The 22,469-nt window shown below is 31.1% G+C and overlaps 1 protein-coding gene and 1 long non-coding RNA gene across 3 annotated transcripts in view; one reads left to right on the top strand and one right to left on the bottom strand.

Annotated features, from left to right (window-relative positions):
• The window catches only part of LOC112689207 (titin), a 128,817-nt gene that overhangs the window by 97,900 nt on the left and 8,448 nt on the right, over positions 1 to 22,469 (top strand). Inside the window, exons 66-99 of one of the 2 annotated variants that reach the window (XM_025562791.1) lie at positions 80 to 216; positions 280 to 538; positions 600 to 857; positions 924 to 1,067; positions 1,140 to 1,394; positions 1,511 to 1,654; positions 1,720 to 1,977; positions 2,108 to 2,467; positions 2,530 to 2,706; positions 2,797 to 3,069; positions 3,152 to 3,441; positions 3,505 to 3,625; positions 3,695 to 4,100; positions 4,171 to 4,429; positions 4,493 to 4,906; positions 4,969 to 5,508; positions 5,810 to 6,016; positions 6,080 to 6,478; positions 6,608 to 6,869; positions 6,931 to 7,084; positions 7,142 to 7,275; positions 7,351 to 7,582; positions 7,646 to 7,817; positions 7,878 to 8,064; positions 8,775 to 9,004; positions 9,163 to 9,284; positions 9,641 to 9,794; positions 9,871 to 9,972; positions 10,055 to 10,255; positions 10,329 to 10,559; positions 10,632 to 10,935; positions 11,025 to 11,213; positions 11,295 to 11,458; positions 15,020 to 15,149. In XM_025562791.1, the coding sequence (XP_025418576.1) occupies positions 80 to 216; positions 280 to 538; positions 600 to 857; positions 924 to 1,067; positions 1,140 to 1,394; positions 1,511 to 1,654; positions 1,720 to 1,977; positions 2,108 to 2,467; positions 2,530 to 2,706; positions 2,797 to 3,069; positions 3,152 to 3,441; positions 3,505 to 3,625; positions 3,695 to 4,100; positions 4,171 to 4,429; positions 4,493 to 4,906; positions 4,969 to 5,508; positions 5,810 to 6,016; positions 6,080 to 6,478; positions 6,608 to 6,869; positions 6,931 to 7,084; positions 7,142 to 7,275; positions 7,351 to 7,582; positions 7,646 to 7,817; positions 7,878 to 8,064; positions 8,775 to 9,004; positions 9,163 to 9,284; positions 9,641 to 9,794; positions 9,871 to 9,972; positions 10,055 to 10,255; positions 10,329 to 10,559; positions 10,632 to 10,935; positions 11,025 to 11,213; positions 11,295 to 11,458; positions 15,020 to 15,149 (7,869 nt within the window). Of the gene's footprint in view, positions 1 to 79; positions 217 to 279; positions 539 to 599; positions 858 to 923; positions 1,068 to 1,139; positions 1,395 to 1,510; positions 1,655 to 1,719; positions 1,978 to 2,107; positions 2,468 to 2,529; positions 2,707 to 2,796; positions 3,070 to 3,151; positions 3,442 to 3,504; positions 3,626 to 3,694; positions 4,101 to 4,170; positions 4,430 to 4,492; positions 4,907 to 4,968; positions 5,509 to 5,809; positions 6,017 to 6,079; positions 6,479 to 6,607; positions 6,870 to 6,930; positions 7,085 to 7,141; positions 7,276 to 7,350; positions 7,583 to 7,645; positions 7,818 to 7,877; positions 8,065 to 8,774; positions 9,005 to 9,162; positions 9,285 to 9,640; positions 9,795 to 9,870; positions 9,973 to 10,054; positions 10,256 to 10,328; positions 10,560 to 10,631; positions 10,936 to 11,024; positions 11,214 to 11,294; positions 11,459 to 15,019; positions 15,226 to 22,469 lie in introns of those variants that run through there. The other variant, XM_025562792.1, reaches the window with a different exon arrangement.
• On the bottom strand, positions 17,578 to 19,876 carry LOC112689211. Its single transcript, XR_003149109.1, has 2 exons — positions 19,695 to 19,876; positions 17,578 to 17,772 (listed from the first exon to the last, which is right to left on the bottom strand). It is a non-coding gene; the product is annotated as an uncharacterized LOC112689211 (long non-coding RNA).

Below are 22,469 nucleotides of genomic sequence, written 5' to 3' on the forward strand. Positions count from 1 at the left end.
TAAGCTACATTATCTGATAACGATTTTATAATCATCATATTGTGTACAGTATTTTATCGTCATTGTATTATTTTATTAGCTCGTAGAAGTATCTATTTGGAAACTCAACATCCTGATGGTTTGGAGAAAATTAGAGTACTTGAATCGCAAGGCCGTCCGGCGAAACTTGAAATTGACGAGCCTACACCAACAGCTCCAACATTGACGGAACTTTGGGTAAACTTTTATTAACTAATATTTATTAAAAACACTAAAATAAAATGTACTGCTATTCAATAGGGCACTACTGAGGTAGCTGAAGGAAAAACAGCCCACTTTGAGTGCCAAGTAAAACCCGTGCACGATTCTAAATTGAAAGTTGAGTTCTTCCACAACGACAAACCACTTGGATCTGCTTCTCGTTTCCATACAACATATGATTTTGGTTATATATCCTTAGACATTGGCCATGTTGTTCCCGAAGACGCTGGAAAATATACTGTTAAAGCTACTAACGACTTGGGTCAAGCTACTTCGAGTATTAATTTAATGGTTCAAGGTAATTAATCTCGTTAGAAATTTGTATACACGAGTTAAATATTATATATTATTTGTTTAAGGAGCTGGAAGTATCATTCTTGATTCTCAAAGACCCGAAGGGTTAGAAAAAATAAAAGAACTAGAAATGGCTGTACCTTTCAAACGTGCAGACTATGCAGAACCCATATCAAAACAAAGACCAATGTTCACGCAACCATTACAAAATGTGGATAGTATTAATGAGGGCCAAACAGCTCATTTTGAATGCCGTCTCATACCTATTGGTGATTCGTCGATGACAGTTGAATGGTTTAGAAATGAAAAACCACTAGAAACAAGTATAACTTAATAAATTTGATAAGTAAACATTTTTAACAAATAATTAATTAATTCATTCATTTTAGGTTCGAGGATCACAAAAACATACGATTTTGGATATATTTCTCTAGATATTTCTCATGTTAGAGATGAAGATAATGGTGTGTACAGTTGCAAAGCTACAAACGTTCTCGGAGAAGCGGTAACAACAGCTTCTATGAAAGTTAGAAGTAAGTTCCCATAAGATATGATTGATTATAAATTATTTTTCACTAAAATTGTTTTTTGATTTATATTATTAGCAAAATCTGATATTCAGTTAGAGAGTCAACATCCAGAAGGTCTCAAAAAAATAGTCGAATTAGAACGTGGTCATGAACCGTTAAAGAGAGAAGAAGTAGAAAGATTATTTGAGAAGCCAATTTTCACACAACTTCTCACAGGCCCTTCAGAACTAATTGAAGGTCAACATGCTCATTTTGAATGTAGAGTTGTACCAGTAGGTGACCCAACATTGCGTTTTGAGTGGTATGTTAACGGAGTTGAATTGAAAATGGGTAAGTCAATCAACTCTTTAAATTATTTTCGTTAATAATATAGGTATATACTAAAATAATAAATTGATTATGTTTTATTAATAATTATGAAATTTTCTTGTGATTAATTAAAATAGGCTCAAGGTTCCACGTAACCAATGATTTCGGTTTTGTAACTTTGGATATCAGCTCTACTGTCGCAGAAGATTCTGGTGTTTATACATGCAAAGCAATTAATAGAGCTGGAGAAGCTGTTTCTTCTACTTCAATGAAAATAAAGCGTATATAATTATACCAACATTTCAACAAATTTTTATCATTTAATAATATTTAATTTCCATTTTAGACCGTTCATCAATTGTTCACGAACCATTACAACCTGACGCTTGGGAAAAAATTCAGCTCAAAGAAGCCGAGATGAATAGAGTTCCTGAAATGTTCATCGACACAAGACCACAACAAGCACCAGTTTTTACTTCTCATTTACAAAATCAAGATAATTTATCTGAAGGTCAGCATGTCCATTTGGAAGCTCAAGTAGAACCCAGAGCAGATCCAAATCTTCGAATAGAATGGTTCAAAAATGGAATCTCGTTAACCACTGGTAAATATCTATAATGACTATACTATTAATAATATTTATTGTTAAATTTTGTACAATTTTAAATTACAATATTTTACTAAAGCTATTATTTAATATGTTTATTGATATTTGTACTAATTTAATATTTTAGGTTCGAGAATTCGTAGTACATTTGATTTTGGTTTGGTAACACTTGCAATAAACAGTTTGAGACCTGATGATTCAGCCATTTATACTTGTAAAGCTACGAATCTTTTGGGTGAAGCTGTTTCAACTTGTACGCTCAAAATATCGGATAGCCATTGGTTATTAAGCAATACTTTACATCCTGAATCCCTTTCCAAAATTGAAGACTTAGAAAAACCACATGCCGGACAAGTAGAAGGCCCAGAACCTATTTTTGAAAGTCCCGTATTTATATCCCATCTTAATAATTGGGAGTGTAAAGAAGGAAGTGACGTTCATTTTGAATGTCAAGTAGAACCTTCGAAAGATCCAACGTTGAAAATTGGTACTTGAATTACATTGTATAACAATAGATATTCAATACTTAATATTATTTTTGTTTAATAGATTGGTTTGTAAATGGAAAACCACTTCATAGCGCTTCGAGATTCAAGTCCGCATATGATTTTGGATTTGTCACACTAGATTTACATCACGCATATTCAGAAGATTCTGGAATATATACATGTAGAGCCAGCAATAGCAAAGGACAGGCGGTAACAACTGGAACGCTAAAATGTACAGGTAATAATATCGATTAGCTTGCATTTTAGACTTTATATGAATTGAAAAATATATTTTTATTTGTGCATTTTATGAATCTGAATTTTTAAGGACTCCAAGGCATACATTTAGACACACAACATCCACAAGGCAAAACTGGATTAGAACAAGTACAAAAAGTTGAAGATAATCTCGCTTCTAAGTATCAACGTCAGACGTCTTTGCCTGAAGCTTCTTTCCCAAAACCAATCTTTGTTGTTCCTTTGGAACCAGAGTTTATACTAGCTGAAAGTAAACCATTGCACTTGGAGGCACAGGTTGAACCTAAGAACGACCCTAATTTAAAAATTGATTGGTACTTCAACGGAAAAGTGCTTGATTTAGGTAATATTCCTATTATAATATTTCTACTACCTATATCTCAAGGTTAGTTTATTAATATTAGTATTTTCATTTAATTTCATAGGTTCTCGCTTCAAAACAAATAATGATTTTGGTTATATTACATTGGATTTATCTGATGTGTATGAAAGAGATCAAGGAGTATACACTTGTAAGGCCTATAACCATTCTGGAGAAACCTATACATCGACAACGGTGTATTGCAGCAGCAACAAAAGTTTAGTCGAACATACTCAACATCCTAAGGGGGAAGAAGGCTTGGAAAAAATTCAAAGCTTAGAAGAATCTTTACAAAAACAAAAACAAGGGGTAACCGATCAGGAGACTGGACATGCGCCCGTTTTTACATCACAAGTAACTTAAAACACAATTATTATAATTCCAATTCTATATCGTCTTTTTCTTTTCTTGTATTAGTTCAAAGACCTTGGATTCTTAAGCGAAGGCGAGATTGCTCATTATGAAGCTTCTTTAACTCCTGTTGGTGATCAGAAAATGATTGTAGAGTGGTTCTACAATGGAAAAGTCATTGAAGCTAGTAAGTTAATTAATTTAAGCAAAAAATTTAGTCATTGTGAATTGTGTAATTTAATTGGAAATTATTTAGGTCACCGGATCCGTACAATCTATGCTTTTGGAATGGTGGTGCTCGAAATCCTTGGTACTAAAATATCTGATACTGGAACTTACACGTGTAAAGCAACTAACGATTATGGGTCTGCGGAATCCAGTGTCACCCTAGAATGTATAGAAAGAATAAGTGGTCAAAAACCAAAGTTCACTTCTCAAATTCAGAGCCTCGTTGGCCTAAAAGACGGAGACTCTGCGCATTTCGAATGTACATTAATACCAGTAAACGATCCCGATCTAAAGGTAGAATGGTTCCATAATGGTAAACCATTACTACATAAGAATCGCGTTAAAATGATAAGCGATTTTGGCTTTGTCGTTATGGATATAGCTTATATACAAAATCATGATTCTGGAGAATACGTGTGTAAAGCAAGCAACAAGTACGTTAGCAACAAAATTTAAAAATGTTCACATAAGAGATTAATAATATAATTAATTCATATTTTTTAGGTATGGTGAGGATATAACTAAGGCTTCTATTCAATATTCGGGAAAAGGAGGAGTTTATTTAGATTCGTTACAGCCTACTTCTTTGGCTAGAATCCGTGAATTAGAAAACGCTACAGGACAAAACGTTGGAGTTCTTTCAAGTCCAGTGTTAGAAGCTCCCAAATTTACTAGTCAACTGATGGACATAACAAATTTGAAAGAAGGCCAAAGTGCTCACTTTGAAGCTCACGTAACACCGGTGAACGATCCAAATCTTGTTGTAAGTTTGACCTTTTTAAATATAACTAACTTGTTTTTACTAATATTTAAATTTTATTTTTAGGTTGAATGGTATTTCAACGGTCAAAAACTACAGCACGGTCATCGTTTTAGAACTTTCCACGATTTTGGCATAGTAATATTGGATATTCTATATTGTTATGAGGAAAATTCGGGTGTTTACGAATGCAGAGCGTTTAATAAAGCTGGAACTGATACCACGAAAGCAACTCTTCGTTGTACTTCCAAAACCAATTTGATTTTAGATTCTCAACTTCCCCGAGGAATGGAAGGAGGATTAGAAAAAATACAAACTCTTGAAGATTTAACGATGAGAGTTCGAGATGAAAAAGTATCCGTGGAAAATCGCCAAGCTCCAATATTCACAGAACCTTTATCGAACATTGACAGTCTACGAGAAGGTGAAAGTGCTCATTTTGAAGGCCGCTTGACACCTATTGATGATCCCAACTTAAAGGTAAATAATATAATATCATTAACTAATTCAGAAACGTATTCAACAATAATTTTATTTATCAGGTGGAATGGTTTTGGAACGGAAAACCGTTAAAAGCTGGTTCTAGGTTCCGAACTTTTTGTGAGTTCGGATTTGTTATATTGGAAATATCCCCTGTTTATCCGGAAGATTCTGGCGAATATTCGTGCCGAGCATCCAACCATTATGGTGAAGCTGTAACTACGGCCAGTATGAAAGTCCAAGGAAAGAGAAGCATAATTATAGAATCTCAGCTCCCGAAAGGCATGGAAAGTACGATTGACAAAATTGCAGAACTTGAAGGTCTCGGTCAATCAAGGGCAACTATTGAAACTGAAGACGAATTGGGAAAAGCACCAGAGTTTATTACGACTCCAGCAGATCTTAGTTTGTCAGAAAATTCATTGGCTCATTTTGAATGCAGACTTATACCATCGAATGATGCGAGCATGGTAGTAACTTGGTTCCACAATGGCAAAGTATTATCGGCCGGATCACGCATAAAAACTATCAATGATTTTGGATTTGTTATTCTTGAAGTTGCTGGGGTTTATATTAGAGATTCCGGTCTATACACTTGCAAGGTAAAAATTTGTTTAACTTATTTTAACATTTTAACATTTCAAAGTTGATACGTATACTTGAATATTTTATTTTTAATATTAATAAAACCTGTTACGATATTAATTTAATATATATTTATGTAATAAAAATAAGAATAAATGCACCAAATTTTAAATGTTTAATATAAAAAATATAATAAAACATAATTATAATATAATATAAGTAATTTATTATTAAATTAAATACTCAAAATTTCAATATTAATAAAATATTGTTTATATTACAATGTTGTATTCATATAAAATAATAAATTTTCTTCAGGCTACTAATAAACACGGAGAAGCAACAGTTACTTGTAAATTACAAGTGAAGGGCCGACAAGGTATAGTTTTAGAACCTCAGTTACCCAACAAATTCAGAACAGGTACAGAAAGTATTCAAAAGCTCGAAGAGAATATGTACAAAAAGGAAGAAATATTACCCGATGATGAAAAACCAAATCCTCCTAAATTCACTGTTGAATTAAAAGTAAATATTTTGAATCTAATTATATATTATCAGGAGTGTAAAATAATAATATTTAATTTTTAGGATGCATTGGATGTTCAAGAAGCCAAATCAGTTCATTTTGAATGTAGAGTGGAACCTGTCAATGATCCAACATTACGAATCGATTGGTTTTTCAATGGTAAACCATTCGCTACTGGTTCACGTGTACATGTGATAAACGACTTTGGATTTATCTCTTTGGATATGGATTACGTTTACTCTCGAGATTCTGGAGAATATATATGCAGAGCAACGAACAAATGGGGCACAGCCTTTACAAAAGCAAAATTGACATGCACTGCCAAACAAAACGTTATTTTGGAATCACAGCTGCCGGAAGGGATGAGTGGAGAAAAATTAAAAGCGTTAGAACAAGGACCAATTCAAGAAAAAGAAATTAAAGACGAAATTGAAGCAATACCTCCCCGATTTTTGTCTCAGGTAATGATCATACATTCGTAAGTATTTTTTAATTGAGAAAATGTTAAATTATTTAATATTGATTAATATGAATTTTAATTATAGTTTCGTTATAAAGTAATTGGTGATTGATTTTATTTTGATTTGTAGATTGAATCAGCAACAGTGGAAGAAGCTAGTTCAGTACACTTTGAAACTAGAGTTGAGCCTAAAAATGATCCGAAACTAAGAGTCGAGTGGTATAGAAATGGAAAATTATTACCTTCGGGACATAGATACAAGGCTTTATTCGATTTGGGTTTCGTATCCTTAGACATATTGTCAATGTACGCCGAAGACTCGGGTGAATACATCTGTAGGGCTGTTAATAATCATGGTGAAGCGATTACTAAAGCTATGGTTACCTGTAAACGTACGTAGATATTTATTTATCCTTGGTACATTATTTAATCTATAAATATTTCATTTCTCAGAACTTCCAACAATTTTACTCCAAAACCAAGTACCGAAAGGTATGAAGAAGTCAGAAGCATTAACTCAAATGGAAGCAGCTATTAAAAAATATACATCTGAGATTCATTTAACCGAAGATGACTTGTATGAACCCGAAAAGAATCAACCACCAAGGTAAATTGTATTATATATTTCTATATTACAGTTTCTTAAATTTCATTTTTCATTTAGATTTGTTACTCAAATTCAAGATCAATTAACATTGGTTGAAATGGAATCCACCAAATTCGAGTGTCAATTAGCTCCTGTTGGTGATCCAAATATGAAAGTCGAATGGTTCTTAAATGGCAAACCTTTAAGACATAGTATGTTTCAATAATATTATCTTTTTAATGAAAAAATTATTTATACAACAATGGTGCCATATATTAATTCTATAGAGAATCGATTCAATCCCATTTATGACTTTGGATATGTCGCCATGAATTTCGGTTGGATTTATCCAGAAGATAGCGGCGTTTATGTTTGTAGAGCTACCAACTTGTATGGTCAAGACGAAACAAGAGCGACTATCAAAACATCTGGTAAACCGGGTATCATTTATGACTCTCAACTTCCTAAGGGAATGAAGAGTATTGAAAAAATAAGAGAAATGGAAGCATCGTGGCAAGTGTAAGTACACACATTTAGAATTTAGATACGAGATGGTTTTAACTATTCCATTTACATTTTTAGAACACCTGAAATGAAAGAAGAAGAAGAAGCGCGCAGAGAACCACCTCAGTTTGTAAGCAAACCGGAACCTGTCACTGTGTGTGAAGGAGAATGGGCTAGGTTCTGTTGTAGAGTCACCGGTTTCCCGAGACCCAGGGTAATGTGGTTGGTCAATGGAAACACTGTAGTCAACGTAAGTATTTAAAATAAAATATGATTGATATGTTGTTTAATAATTGGTTTGTTATTGTAGGGAATGAGGTACAAATTGAATTACGACGGAATGTGGCATCTTGATATACCGAAAACGAGGCAGTATGATCACGGCAAAGTAGAAGTTATCGCTAGAAATGTGTGTGGAGAATCTCGCGTGGAAACAATGCTGATAGTGAATTCAAGGCATGACGATTATAGAGGAGTTTTAAAGAACTCGCCGAGACGTAAGTACCTATATATGTATATATATATATACCAATTATTTTATAAAATTGCAATGAAAAATGCTTTAATTCAGTATTAAGTTCGTATGGCATAACAGGCCACAAATAGGCTAAATATGCACTGTGCAAGTCTTGAAGAATAATAATGCTATTATAATTTAGTGATTTCAAGTATGTAGTTCTAATATTAAACAAACATATCTCTACATGCATTCACAATACAGAACACAATAATACTCTTTTTCCTTTAAAATTGTCTTTTACCTGCTATTTTATATGGCTTTGATAACATGGTAAATTAGCTTGCCAAGAAGAATTCTTCGTAGCTTCTACTAACCGTCTGCAATACTACAATTTTTGGAGTATTCAATCAGGTATTGTGTTGTCTTTTTCATTTATTACACCTTCCAATACTTACACGCATTACACTAACTCTATGAATTAATGATCTTTAATAATAATTAAATGTGTTTAAAAAGAAAAAAAATGATTGTATGAAGGAATTAATTAATTAATTAATTAAAAAATTGTGTACTTAACAAGGTTAAAATAATTTGTGATATTATTTCATAGTTTATTTTTAGATTAATTAATTTAAATATCAAGTAAAATTTATTTATTGGATAATTATTTAAATTAATGCATGCATTTTTATCCCATTTTATCATTTTACTTATCATTAATACATATTAATTTAAAATCATGTTTAGCGTGGTACGACAGTGATTTGGTACAATATCAAAGGGATCTTCAAGAGAATGAACTTGAAAAGGTGTTCACGGAAAGAGCGACAACTACCCAGCAACCTGATTATAGTGGTATGGTTATATCAGCAGTCGGTGAACATATGAAACAAAAACAAGTAACTAAAGAAAAACCAGAATGGACCGAAACTGTTCGACAAAAGAAAAATGAAGATTATTACAGTAAATTGAGTAAAGTAAGGAACCTCATATTATTTAGTAAAAATAATAAATTAAATATATTCATTTAGGAGTTATATTTTATTATTCTTTATATATTAAATTTATGATATTCAAATATAATTTTTATAAATTAATTTAACAACTAATTTTTAAACTTTTTTGATTAATATAGTTGGAAGGCAATCAAGTGATAAAAGAAGCAAGAAACCGAGAAGCTTCTCATCAAATATCATTAGCTGGTGAAAAATTAAAAAGTACATCGAAAACTATGGCTTCAAATTACGAAGATACATTGTAAGTTTATACATTAATATTTAGTCATAGTTCATGCCTACAAATTGACATAAAATGTTAAAAAAAAATCTTCGCCTCTGCCTTTTACCTAACTATTTTGCATCGGCCACCTTCGTTTCTCTATATATAAATCTCTATTCGTCTCGATTTTCTACATCTTCTACACACACATACACACACTAACAGCCCTCAAATCATTCTCAATCCTATCCAACCGTCTCTATTTTGATCTACCTCTTTTTTGAAGAGCATATTTAAATATTACATAATATAATTAACATCACTGTATATGTTAACATATATAGTAGTGTAAAAGAAAATTTGTAACATAATATATTGTTAAACTTAATTTGTAGAGCTAAAAATAAACAAGAAGAATTAATGCCTTGGCAAACAACAAAACTATTAAAATCTCGAGTTGACCAAAATCAATCGATACCAGATCCCTCGGAGTCTTCGGTACACGGAAAAGAAGTTCACGTTGCAAAACAACAACAAACTCAAAAAGAAGTGAGTATTAGAAATTTAAAATTTACGTCAGTAATTAAGTGCTCTCTGATATTCTTTTTATATTATTTTTATTCAGGTACAAGGCAATAAAGAAATACATAGAAAAATAACTGCCACCGAAACGACTGAAATGGAACATATGCAAAAGAATCAAGAAAGAATGATCCAAGGAAAAGTCGTAAGTGCACTGTTGCAATTGTTATTTAAATTTTCTTACGCATTCGTGTATTTTTACTCGTATTATTAATTTTAATTTCTAGGAACCATCAAAGCCGCCAATATTTACGAAAAAAATGCAACCATGCCGAGCATTCGAACAAGATCAAGCTCGTTTCGAGGTCGAGTTTGACGGTGAACCGATACCGACAATAAAGTGGTATAGAGAAGATTTTTTGATTCAAAACTCGCCAGATTTCCAAATACACACGTTTAGCACAAAGTCGATTCTAGTCATTAGACAAGTAATAATCTTAGCATTATTGAAGTGAGGTAAAAACAAAGTTATTTATGTATTGTTTATACGTTTGACATTAGGTTTTCATGGAAGACTCCGGTGTATTCGCCGCAATCGCAGAGAACCGAGGCGGTAAGGCGAAGTGCAGTGCTAATCTACTTGTCGAAGAACGCAAATTGGCCGGCAGGAAAGGACCAGGCCCACCAAGTTTTCTCTCCACGATGCAGGGATCGGTTGTGAAGGCCGGTCAACTGGCTAGATTCGACGTGAAGATCAGTGCCAACAAACCACTAGACGTGTACTGGCTAAAGGTAAATTTAAAATAATACAATAAATATTACACAAACGTTATTTTTAAAATGAGTTACGATTTGATTATGCAGAACGGAAAGAAAATCACACAGGACATTCGTTACAAAACCGTAGACGAAGACAATCAATACACGCTCTTGATCATCGAAACAGTCACCGAAGACAGCGGCACATACGAGTGCGTGGCCATCAACAATTCCGGGGAAGCGAGGTGTGAAGCTTCATTAGTGGTACAACCCTTGGAACAAAAGGATAAGCCTAAATCGAAGCCCAGTGGTAACGAACAGGCACCGACAATCACTCAACCGTTGTCCGGGCAGGTGATCCACGAGGGACAGCCGGTGACGTTCAGTTGCAAGATATCTGGCAAACCACGTAAGTTGCGAACGATGGTTGTGGGGCCGGAAATAATTTCTACAACATTTTTAACCCTTTTAATGTATTTCTCATCGTTATTTTTCCAGCAATAACCGTTAAGTGGCAAAAGGGCGACAAAGTGATTAAACCGTCGAAATATTTCCGTATGGCGCAAGATGGAGAAACCGTTTCACTGCATATATCTGAGGTGTTCCCAGAAGATGAAGGCACGTATAAATGCCTTGTATCGAACGCCGGTGGCCAGGCGGTGTTGTCGGCTAATTTGAAAGTCATTGGTAAATCACGAAACATTACGCTGAAGTTTGAGTGGGTTATTTTCGTCGATTGAACTAATCGCACACGTAATTGTGTTTCAGTTCCTGAAAATCAAGATGTAGCACCCACACTGAGCCAGATGAGCGACGTAGTTGTCATCGAAGGAAATTCAGCTCAGTTCCGTACACAAGTATCGGGTCAACCATCACCAACCGTACAATGGTTCAGAGAAGGAATACTTATACCCCAAACACCAGACTTTAAGGTAGGTTTTAAATATTTTTTGTAAATAGTACGTATACCATTTTGAAAACGCTTCTACAGTATTTTGCAGAAACTTAGTGTCGAAAAAATAATAATATAAATTTGATTATCGTATTAGTCTGAGGTTTTCTGTTAGAATGATTTCAGACAAACAATACATGCACTCGTAATGTAAAAATGATGATCGAACTTCATTTAACACCAACATTTTATTAAAAAAATGTTTACGTGTTAATACAAGTAAATAAGTCGCGTTTATGTGAAGCAATTTTAAATTTGATGATTTTTGTTAACATAAATAATACAGAATGTATTCCTACATTTCTTTTTATAAAAAAAATGCCGTTTTTTTATTTTTTTATTAATATTCTGTAAATCTAAATTAACGAAATATTATTGTAGTTATAGAAAAGAAACTTTGTGATTACGCAAATTTGAAGAATTATACTTAGGTCATAGCAATATTTCTCAAAGTCTTATACTTATACAAAAAACTTATACTTTTTAATATTATTTAATAAATTTACATTTTCTGCAATTTTTTATTTATTGAATAAAAGTTTTAAAATGAAAAAAGATATTACGGCTGCGTATAAAAATATAATATAATATATTATTAGATTACATTTTTACATTCAGGCAATTTCTTAAAAGTCACTTATTACTTTTCATTTTTAATAAATAACTCAACAAAAATGTAATTCTATATTTTCTAATAAAATTGATGCTTATGCGGTAAAATGTTTTTTTTTAAATAAACTAATTTTCCGCTAAATAAATAATAATACAACTACAAGAACAAAAGTGGTTTTTAAAATGTATAAGATGTTTTAGAAATAAAAGTACAAATATTTTATTTTATTCAAGACCTCTTAAATAATTTTCTAAATATTATATATATATACATATTTTTGTATGGTATACAGATAAATATTGATATTTTAGAGCTGGAAATTCACTAAACATTATTTGGAATTGTAATATATTTCCTTAGTGTTTCAAAAAGTGTTCTCTTAGGATAAAACCATTTTTTTATATAATGTGTAGTAGCTTTTTACTCCATTCAAACTTTAAAACGATAATTTAATATTAATATTGTAAGTTAAAAACAAATTTAAATAAACAAAGAAAATATTTAGCTTGATAATTTCTTGATTTTGAAAAATATATGATATTTCTATGACAGGCGCGTATCCAGAATTGTATTTCAGGAGGGGCTGATAAAAAGTTATAAAAAGTCATATAGTTAAACAAAAAAATAAAATGTAATGATTTAAATTTATTACTATCTATACAATGTATTTGCTATTAAGTGCTAAATAATGAGTTTTAAACGTTTGGGTCGTCCACTATTAGCAAACTTGTCTAAAACCATATCATTAGTTATAAAAATATTTCTATGAATATTTAATAGTGCTAAACCAACTCGACAATTCTCTGAATTTGAGTCTCTCAGATATGTTTTTAATCTTAACAGCGTTGAAAAAATGCGTTCAGTGAATGTAGTTGACACAGGAAGTATGGCAAGTATTTTCAGCAGTTGGTAGAGATTAGGGTACAATGTTTTATCACAAAAAATTAAAGCGTCTTTGTAAGTAAATTTACTTATCGAAAGTCTTGTTGATGGTACTATTGAGGTCCATTTAGAAATCCATAAATTGTGTCATATTGTGCGTTGAACTGCAGTTATATAAAATTGTCGATTGTTATCGATAGGTTTATAAATAGTATATAATATATATATATGTTACTGGCAATATGGATAGTTCAGTATTTTGCAAAATGCCTAGGCATTATATAAAACGCCAAAAATCAGTTAACAATATACAAAATACGAGCTTTGCCTAGGTATTATGTATAATGCCAAACGTGGAGTAGACAATATGATGAAAATAAACAAAATTGAACATCGCCTATTACCAACGGCTTTACTTACTGTTTATTATAAATGTGAGTGCGCGATTTATCGCAAAAGTGATTAAGATTCTTTTACTACTATAACAATTAATCTGAGGTTCAATATTGAACGTTCTAATAATTTTATTACAATAGGTATCGTAATTTTTGTCATTATTTTCGTGTCTCATTTTGGTGTTGCAGCTATGCATATGATCAGGCTCGTCCCGAAGGGGGTCTTGGGGGGAGTATCTCCCCCCCAATAAAAACATTAAGCGACAGTCTGACTTGTTTCATTATAGCTTAGAAGGACCTAATTTTACTTACGGAAAACAAATAATATGTATTTTGTAATACATTGAATACACGAACAAAATTTATATAACTACTTATTATATAATATAAAATATATATAAAATTAAATTGTCAATTTTAAAAACGTGCGACACTGACACATATATACATGTTAAAAGTAAAAATACGAATACATACAATTAATTATACTACACACATTGAGTAAAAAAATTGTAGTCGGCATTATTCATATTATTCACCCCCCCTTGATTTTTATCTTTGGGATGGCCTTGCATACGATTCATATGAAATCAAATGTTTGTAACAAACTACAAAATTTTTTAAAAAAAATTGGCCACCAATAATAGTTTTTTATCTGATAAACAGAATAATGATTTGATAAAAATTCAATTCATAAGAATTGGCCAAGGATTTTTAAAATGTGTTCGTAAGTCCAAGTGTCAAAATAAAAAATGTATTTGCTGTAAAAATAACATTTTGTGCACTTTAAAATATAACTTTTCAACAACATGTTATAATAAGTAAATAGTAGTTTAAGTAAAATATTTATATAATAGTAATAATATAATAATAGATAAAAATTAAATTGTTTTTGTGATATGAGTGATAATGTATAATAATTATAAGAATCTTAATGAAATATCACAAAGAATAAAATGTTTTGTACTTTGCCTAAAAAAAAATTGGCATTTTGCATAATGCCTAGGTATTTTGTAAAATACCTAGGTTATATGTAAAATAATATTGAAAATCATGTTTTATTTACATTGCCTAAAATGGGTCGGCAATTTGCATAATGCCTAGGCATTTTGCAAAATACCTAAATTATCAATATTACCGGTAACATATATAATCATATTATGATTCCCAGTATTACCACCCGTAATAAATTTTTTCTATAAGCTGTAAGATAAGCTAAAAAAATAAAAACGCGAATTTAAAATCAATAAAATGAAATTTAAGATTTTTATTTATATATTTATAGCGACTTTTATAGACCATGAAAATATTTTTTAGATTTTTTTAAAATTTTGGGGGGCTGTAGCCCACTCAGCTCCCTCAAATATATACGTCCCTGTTTAATGAATACTATTACACAACACCTCAATTATTTTATTCACTTAAAGTTTATAAAGTCATATAATAACGACTAATTATTGTTGTAAAATAAAAAAAAATTATTAAAAAACATTGTTATTATAACGTCGGCACGTATACGCCATTAAAAACTGAGGTTGAATTTATTGTCGATTTGTCGATTAACCGCTTTATGTTAAATTATACATACGTATTTTAACTTTTATTTATTTATATATGCGTATTTATTCACATGGATTATGTGTGATTGCAGATGTTGTACGAAGGAAATTTGGCCGTGCTCTTGATAACATCGACTTACGAAGAAGATTCTGGTATTTTCACGTGCTGTGCAACAAATAGCGCTGGACAAGTTGAAACATCGGCCAAACTTACAGTGAAAAGTAAGAAATAATCACAATTAAGTTATTAAAAACCAACATATTTATGTTCAGTATACATATTTAGTAAATTTCTTATAATTTATTTATATATATATATATACACATATATATGTATAAATATTAATACATATATATTTTTGTATATATATTATAAAAATATATACTGTGTCGTTATTAGAATTAAAATATAATATATAAGTCATAAATGGAAATGCTACCTGTGCTTTCAAATAATAATTTAAGGACCGTTTTTCTCGAGGGAAAAATATATTAAACTCTAGGTCTTGTTTTTTTTTTTATTAATATTTATTTAAACAAATCTTTAAGATTTGAGTGCTATTTATTATTAAAACAATGCCAATAATGAAATCGACGAATTTTTAGCTTAATTTTCTATAGGTTATGTTTAACCCACGAATACTTATCAAGTGCCATACAATTTATTTCTCATTATTTATTAATTATAATTTATAGTATTAGTTTGCTGCAAGAAACATTGTTCTATTTATTTTACATGAATCATAAAGTCGTTTAATTATTGTTATCAAAATGTATTTTTCATTTTTAACCAGATTTTTATTTTGTTTTGTGTAATCATATTATTATGTTTATTAAATTATTTAAGCTGGTGCGATTATATAATTGTATTAACAAACATTACATTATTATATTTAATAAACGTTTATTGAACCAATTACTTCTGTATCCTGTAATTTAGCTAGTAAGATTCGTTGATAGACCACTATTAATTATATCAAATACTTGGTTGCAAAGCTGATTAATGTAAAAACTACTAAAATCTCAATTATTCTACATGAAATATCTATTTATGTCCAAGGTATCGAATATATATGTCACAAATATTTACGTTGGCTCTTGATATTTAATACAAATGACAGATTTGCAACCAGAAAATCTATTCGTATATTTATATTATACAGTGTCAAGTTAAAATATTAATTTTTAAAAAACGAAATTTTTGGTTAATGTCCATTTCGTCTGTGAGTACAAATAGTTTTGCGTTAAATTAAAGTATTACGAATTGTCTAAAAACAAAGATTGTTGGCGTGACGGCTTAAACGAAATCAGTTCATTTGGTTAGAAATGAGACCGACTTACAATGTTACATACTTTTGTTTTGTATAATGGCTAGTATTAGTGTATTTTTAATGCAAATAAAATGAAACGATCGTCGACCATTATGACGCACACAGAAAAACAATCCTAGAATAAATACAGAACATTTTTCTATGACATACGTCATTTAATACGTCTACGGAATTTGTCCATTTAGTATCGGTTCACCGATCGAAGAATATTAGTCCGTTACTGATGGCCCAATCACCGCAATGGTGTTATTTATTCAGATCTCAAAAGCAATTTTTGTCAATCAGCAACTTGACGTAATATTCGTTTTTTTCCCCTTTATCAAATATAGGACATTGTTGCGCTCCTCAGTTCTCTGAACCGTTGGCACGTGTGTGTATATAAGTGAAAAGCAATATTGTTCAATGATTATGGAGGGGAGGGGTACATAACTCCTATGAGTGAGTTCTAAATGTGTGCGGCAATAATCGTTGTATGGAAGAATGTATAAAAACGGAGAGCGTCTGTGCACACATGTCGGAAAATAAGCAGTGCGAGAGAGCGAGTGGGGGGGAGTCAGTTAGAGGCAGAGACGGGCAGTCAGACGCATACACACACACTGTGTGGGAGTGGGACCGACCAAGATAGAGAATGAGTAAGACTAGTAAGAGAGAAATTATACGGTATTATTGTTAGGGCGATCTATTTCTGAACCTACTGGTGGTGCTCAGAATTGCCGTGCGCACAACCCTCGGCCGAGTCACTATTTATGGAAATCGGTTCATGTGTGTTTGAGTGCAAGTGTACGTGAACGCGAACGAACACACAGGTGTGTGTGTGTGTGTGAGTAACGCAGACATACACACTTACGACGGTATTATTTATTTTTTATCTCGAGGGGAAAAAATTAAACTCACGTTTTTCCGTAATCGCGGTTCGCATGGCCGTTTATAATTAAAACTCACAACATTTTTGTTGATTTTTACTTGGCACACGTTCGTATAAGTTCTTTGGTAATTTTAATTTATTACCATAACGACGGTGTGCCATGAGATGTGCTGGATAAGCGCAGAATAAAAAAAGAAAATTATTTATGACCCTGAAATGAAATGAAAAAAAATATATATACGCCACCGAGGCCTCAAGGTTCAACCGAACTCATATGACATCAGCAGAAGACAATTGGTCGCCGCCGTTACACTCGGTCGCCGTCGCCGTCGAAACTGCTACCGCCACTGCATCAGTACTAATGACTGCGTTGGAACGCTAACACGTGCACGATGGAATAATACTATATATTTGTATGTGCAGTACACAGTTATTTGGAAAAACAAACAATACGCAAACGAAATCTACGACTTTATTTTTGATAAAAAATTATAATAAAAAAAATAAATAAATACATCAGACATTAGAATATTGATCGCATTGATCGCGCGTGTGCCCGCTGTATTGATGTCCTGGTGATGATCGTCTGCGCCGTCTGAAGTTCCTATTATATCACACTGCTCATCAAGTACTCGTGTACTGCGGATATCTTCACCGGCGAACATAGAAAACAAAAAAAAAAAAAATAAAAAACGGTCAATTAGAACATGAACTACTATTTACTACTATAACTACTATTGCTACTCGGGTGTTTTGGTTTCGCAACGATGCGTCCTTGACGGTGTCTTAGTATACGATAACTGTTGCGCGCGTGACTTTCGCCTTTCGAGGAAAACGTAAACGTCTTGCGAAAACCCGGGTACGATATGGTCATCGACACGTTCGAGACGTATATTTTTCGTCGTATATGGGCATAAAATAGAATATAATTCAACGGCTTCTCCTCTCTCTCTTTCTTCCCCGTCGTGGTATTATTTTTAGTTGCCCGCGGTATCCGTTCACCAGTCACCATGCGACAACCGGGTCACGGCATCGGGGAAAAAATATTTCTCGGTCATCATGTGATGATAATTGTATTGATGATAAAAATTAGTCACATCGAGCGAGTTACGCATGCGGTTACGCGATTTCTTACTGCCAGCGAATCATTCACGTTAGTCATTGCCACTGCCTACCGATTTGTACTCGAAGGGAGTTCGTCCTTATTTTTTTCTCTCTCTCTACGGCGAGACGAGAACCGGGATTTTTCCGATTCTCCCCGCGCGGGAACTAACCCTAATTTCAACGGCCGCGCGCTTGTTTCTGGCCCATAACGTCTTGTTCGTGTACACCTACCGTTATTATTAATCGTTTTGGTTTTATTTATAAGTACGATGCTCGAGTTATTCGCTGTACACGATTCCAAAAATTGTTTTTCCTCTTTATTTTATTTTTTTTTTCGCTCAGTGTTCTAAGTAGTATTATATTTTAAGTATTATTATGAAGATAATTATATAGAACAAAGAATATATTATAAATTATATATTATATATATCATAAAGAATTATTATAGATTTAATAGATTTTTTTTTTAATTTTTTTAAGTTGTAATAAAGCAGGTCTTAATAATTATACGTACAGTTATTATTTTCACGTATTGTAGGTATTTGAATGTAACATTATTTGTATGTATATATATATATATATATATATTATATCGTTTGTTTTCAATCGATACGAAAACTAGGTCTAGTTTTATTGAATGTTTTCGTCGTGTAATTGTATGGTCTTGATAATTCCAATAAGTTTTTTTTTTCGCGGTAGTATTATGAGATATGTAACGACGAGTATTATTATTATAGACTATGCCACTATTTAGCAATAAACGATAATAGTGTTGGTCTATCACTTACAAATAATAGTGATATTTCGAAATTTTCACTTGTCCAGTTTCACACCTAATTAATAATGTTATGGTACCATTGGCCTTAAGAGTTGACTTCAAAGTATAAAATATTTCAAACTTTCTTTGACCGTTCAATTATATTAATATTTTACCAATCTCCACGCCCATTTAGTACTATTATTTGATAATTTTCATTTGTTCCCGTGTTTACGATCATAACAGTATGATGGTTTAGTAATTTACATCAATCGCGAATAAGTTAAATAAATTTTGAACATTTTTTCTACATTACATAATGCAAATATTGAATTTTAATTTTTCTAATAGAATAATTAAATTAAGTTTTATTATGTTATTATGTTATGATATTGTTTTTGTTCAGGGTTTTGTTTGAATAATATTTATAATATGTATTGGGCACTACTATTATAACAAAAGAATAAATAAACGTTATATTTTAAAGTAAAATATTAGTAGCAGTCGTGTAAGGTTAGTTTTATTAATTTTTATTAAATTAATTTAATATTTTAAATTAAATTCAAAACCACCATTGTTCTTTTTCGGAATGAACATTTATTTTGTGTATGCAAATAAAGTTAAAATATCTTAATAATTTCAATATTTTTTCATTTCTCAGACTCGTAAAATATTGTGCATCTTTTAAATTTATATAATGTATTACTCACAGGTTCAATTGTAGGTAAGAATCAGTCGTGTTTTCTTGGAGTACTCGTATGAACATTTTTGAACGAAGCCCGCGACTATACTGTAGCACGTTGGCATCTGCATCATCTCCCCTTCTCGATTAGCAATAATAACTCTTTCATCACACTTGGGGGGCCACTGCACGTTACGTCGATGAAACCTTCAGTAAGTTGCTATTAAAATTGAACTCCTACCAAGATGAAATAAAACAGTGTAAAACAAAATAAAACAATACTATAACAAATGCCAAACATTAATCATATGGCAATTATTACGTCGATGAACGGTCATTGTTTCGGACGCCAAATATGTTTAAGGGCATCACTTGTAACTGTCATCGTTTTACGCATAAAATATATAAATAAATATAACATATTATATAAAAATTAAAACGAAACGTATATTAAGTAGGTAGCATTTCTATTTATGGTATAATGACTTTTTAATTTCTATCAATAATAAGAATGATGATTATTGTTATGACAGGTGTATTCATGTAATAATACAAAATATTACTTATAAAAAATATAATAAAAACATTAATTAAAATTCTCAATTTCTCGAAAATAATCATTTTGAATCAACATAATTAGATTTGAAGTTGAAAATAATTTATAAAAATATTTAAAATATTATTTTATGTTTGGCTGTCGTGATCTAGGAAAACCATATATTTTTTTAACAATCCAGCTACACATTAAATTTGTTTGCTTTATTGTAATAGTACATAGATTTTATACAAAGGACTTATATGATTAATATGCTTAATCAATATTTTGAAAATGAATAAAATATTTATTAATTATAAAATATGATTTAATAATTTAATAAGCACTTTAACTAATAGTTTTATACGATTTGTATAGATAGAAATATTTAAACAAAAAATACAAAAATATTTATTTCAAAGTTTGTCAGCGTTTAAATTATGATTACATACACTGCATTGTAGTTACTACTAATGCATATGTATATATATGTGTATTTATAAATACACAAAAAATAAAACAATACTGTTAATGACCTCGATAATATAAAGAATTCATGCCCACACATTATGGATTAAGTTTTAAATTTAGTTATAAGTTCTAAATGACATCACGTAAGGCGATTAAAATGAGAAATTATTATTTGTGGGAGGCAAATATTGTTTGAATTACAGAATAAAAACTATTTTAAGAATTGACTATTTTTATTTTGTCGATTCAGTCATGCATTATATTGTTTAAAATGTGTGCAAACCATAATGTTTTTACAGGGCAAAGCGGGGTTACTATTAAGACCGGTGCATTTGACGATAAAGGTGTTGTGGATAGTATCTCATTTGAACATGGGGTAGGGAAAACAAAAGATATCGGGCCTCAAATTTCGTTAAAAAATATTAAAACTGATAAAAAAGGCTTTGAAACTAAACATAGTTTGCTACCATGGAGAACAGGGAATGTAGTAGAAAGGCTTCGGAAAACTTCAGTAGAAGCAAAAAGCTTAATAACAGAAAACGTATATATTCAACCAACAGAAGTTGGAGATTTTATAACTGTAAAACAAGAAGGTACTTTTACATACACATATGTGACGGAACAAATATTTACTCTTATTCAAAATCATATCGACTCAAGAGACGTAGAAAAAGCGAAACAAATAATAAACCAAGTTTTGGCAAAAAAAATGAAAAAAAAAGATACTATAAAGTTGAATGAAATTGAAAAAAAAGAAATAATTAGTGAAGTGACCGATGGACTGTCAAAATTATACACAAACCAGGAGGATAAGAAAGCAATAGCCAAACACATTTTAAATAAAGTCTTGGTAAGAACCATGAATAAAGAACAAACACAAGAAAGTCCAGAACTTAAAGACGACTCAATTATGACATCAACAAATTTAATTTCCAAAACTAAACAAAATTTTGATAAAAAAACAAAACACCACACGGATGAATTACATTCGGAAGATAAACCAAAAGTAAATAAACAAGATCAAAAATCAGAAGAAATAATTCAATATAATCAAAAAACTCAACCAAAATTCTATTTTGGAGAACAACAATACCAAGATTATGAAATTGTACCAGATGAATATAAACCAAGGTTAAAGAAAGATCAATCTGAAAAAACTATAGAGGATGAAAAAATAAGTGAAGTTACAATGCCTCATTCAAGACCATGGGCAAAATATAAAAAAGATTCATTAAAAGAAAGTGATAATATAGTTGAAGAATATAATGAGCCCCCTTTTGAAAATATAAGAACACTTACAGAGAAGAAAAAAATAATACCATGGACCGAAGAAAAAGTCTCTCTAAAAAAATCAACAATCGAAAAAAAACCAATCTCCAAAGAAAAATTGGAAGAAGTCAGTTTAAAACCATTACAGCAACTAAAAACCAAAGATATTCTTGAGAACGAACAACAACCAGAAAATATTCAAAATGAAAAAGTTGTGGATGGAAAACAAAGATGGAAAGGAATAAAAGAAAATAATACAATTTCAAACGAAAATAATATTGAAGAGGAATTGTCAAAATGTGTAAAAGATAAAGATATTCTAATTGACGATAACAAAATTCAACAGAATATAAAAACTTCTATTCCTTGGACAGAAGAAAAAGTAACTCTTAAGAAAACAAAGACCGAAAAGAAACCGTTAGAAAAAGAAAAAATAGAAGAAATTATTCTTAAACCATTCAAAAAGCCAGAAACCGAAGATCTTCCATTATCGGAGGAAGTAACTGATACAATCGAAATTGAAGAATC

The sequence above is a fragment of the Sipha flava genome, unplaced genomic scaffold (assembly GCF_003268045.1).
Source record: "Sipha flava isolate LNK unplaced genomic scaffold, YSA_version1 42_pilon_pilon, whole genome shotgun sequence".
In the NCBI taxonomy this organism is placed as follows: Eukaryota; Metazoa; Arthropoda; class Insecta; order Hemiptera; family Aphididae; genus Sipha; species Sipha flava.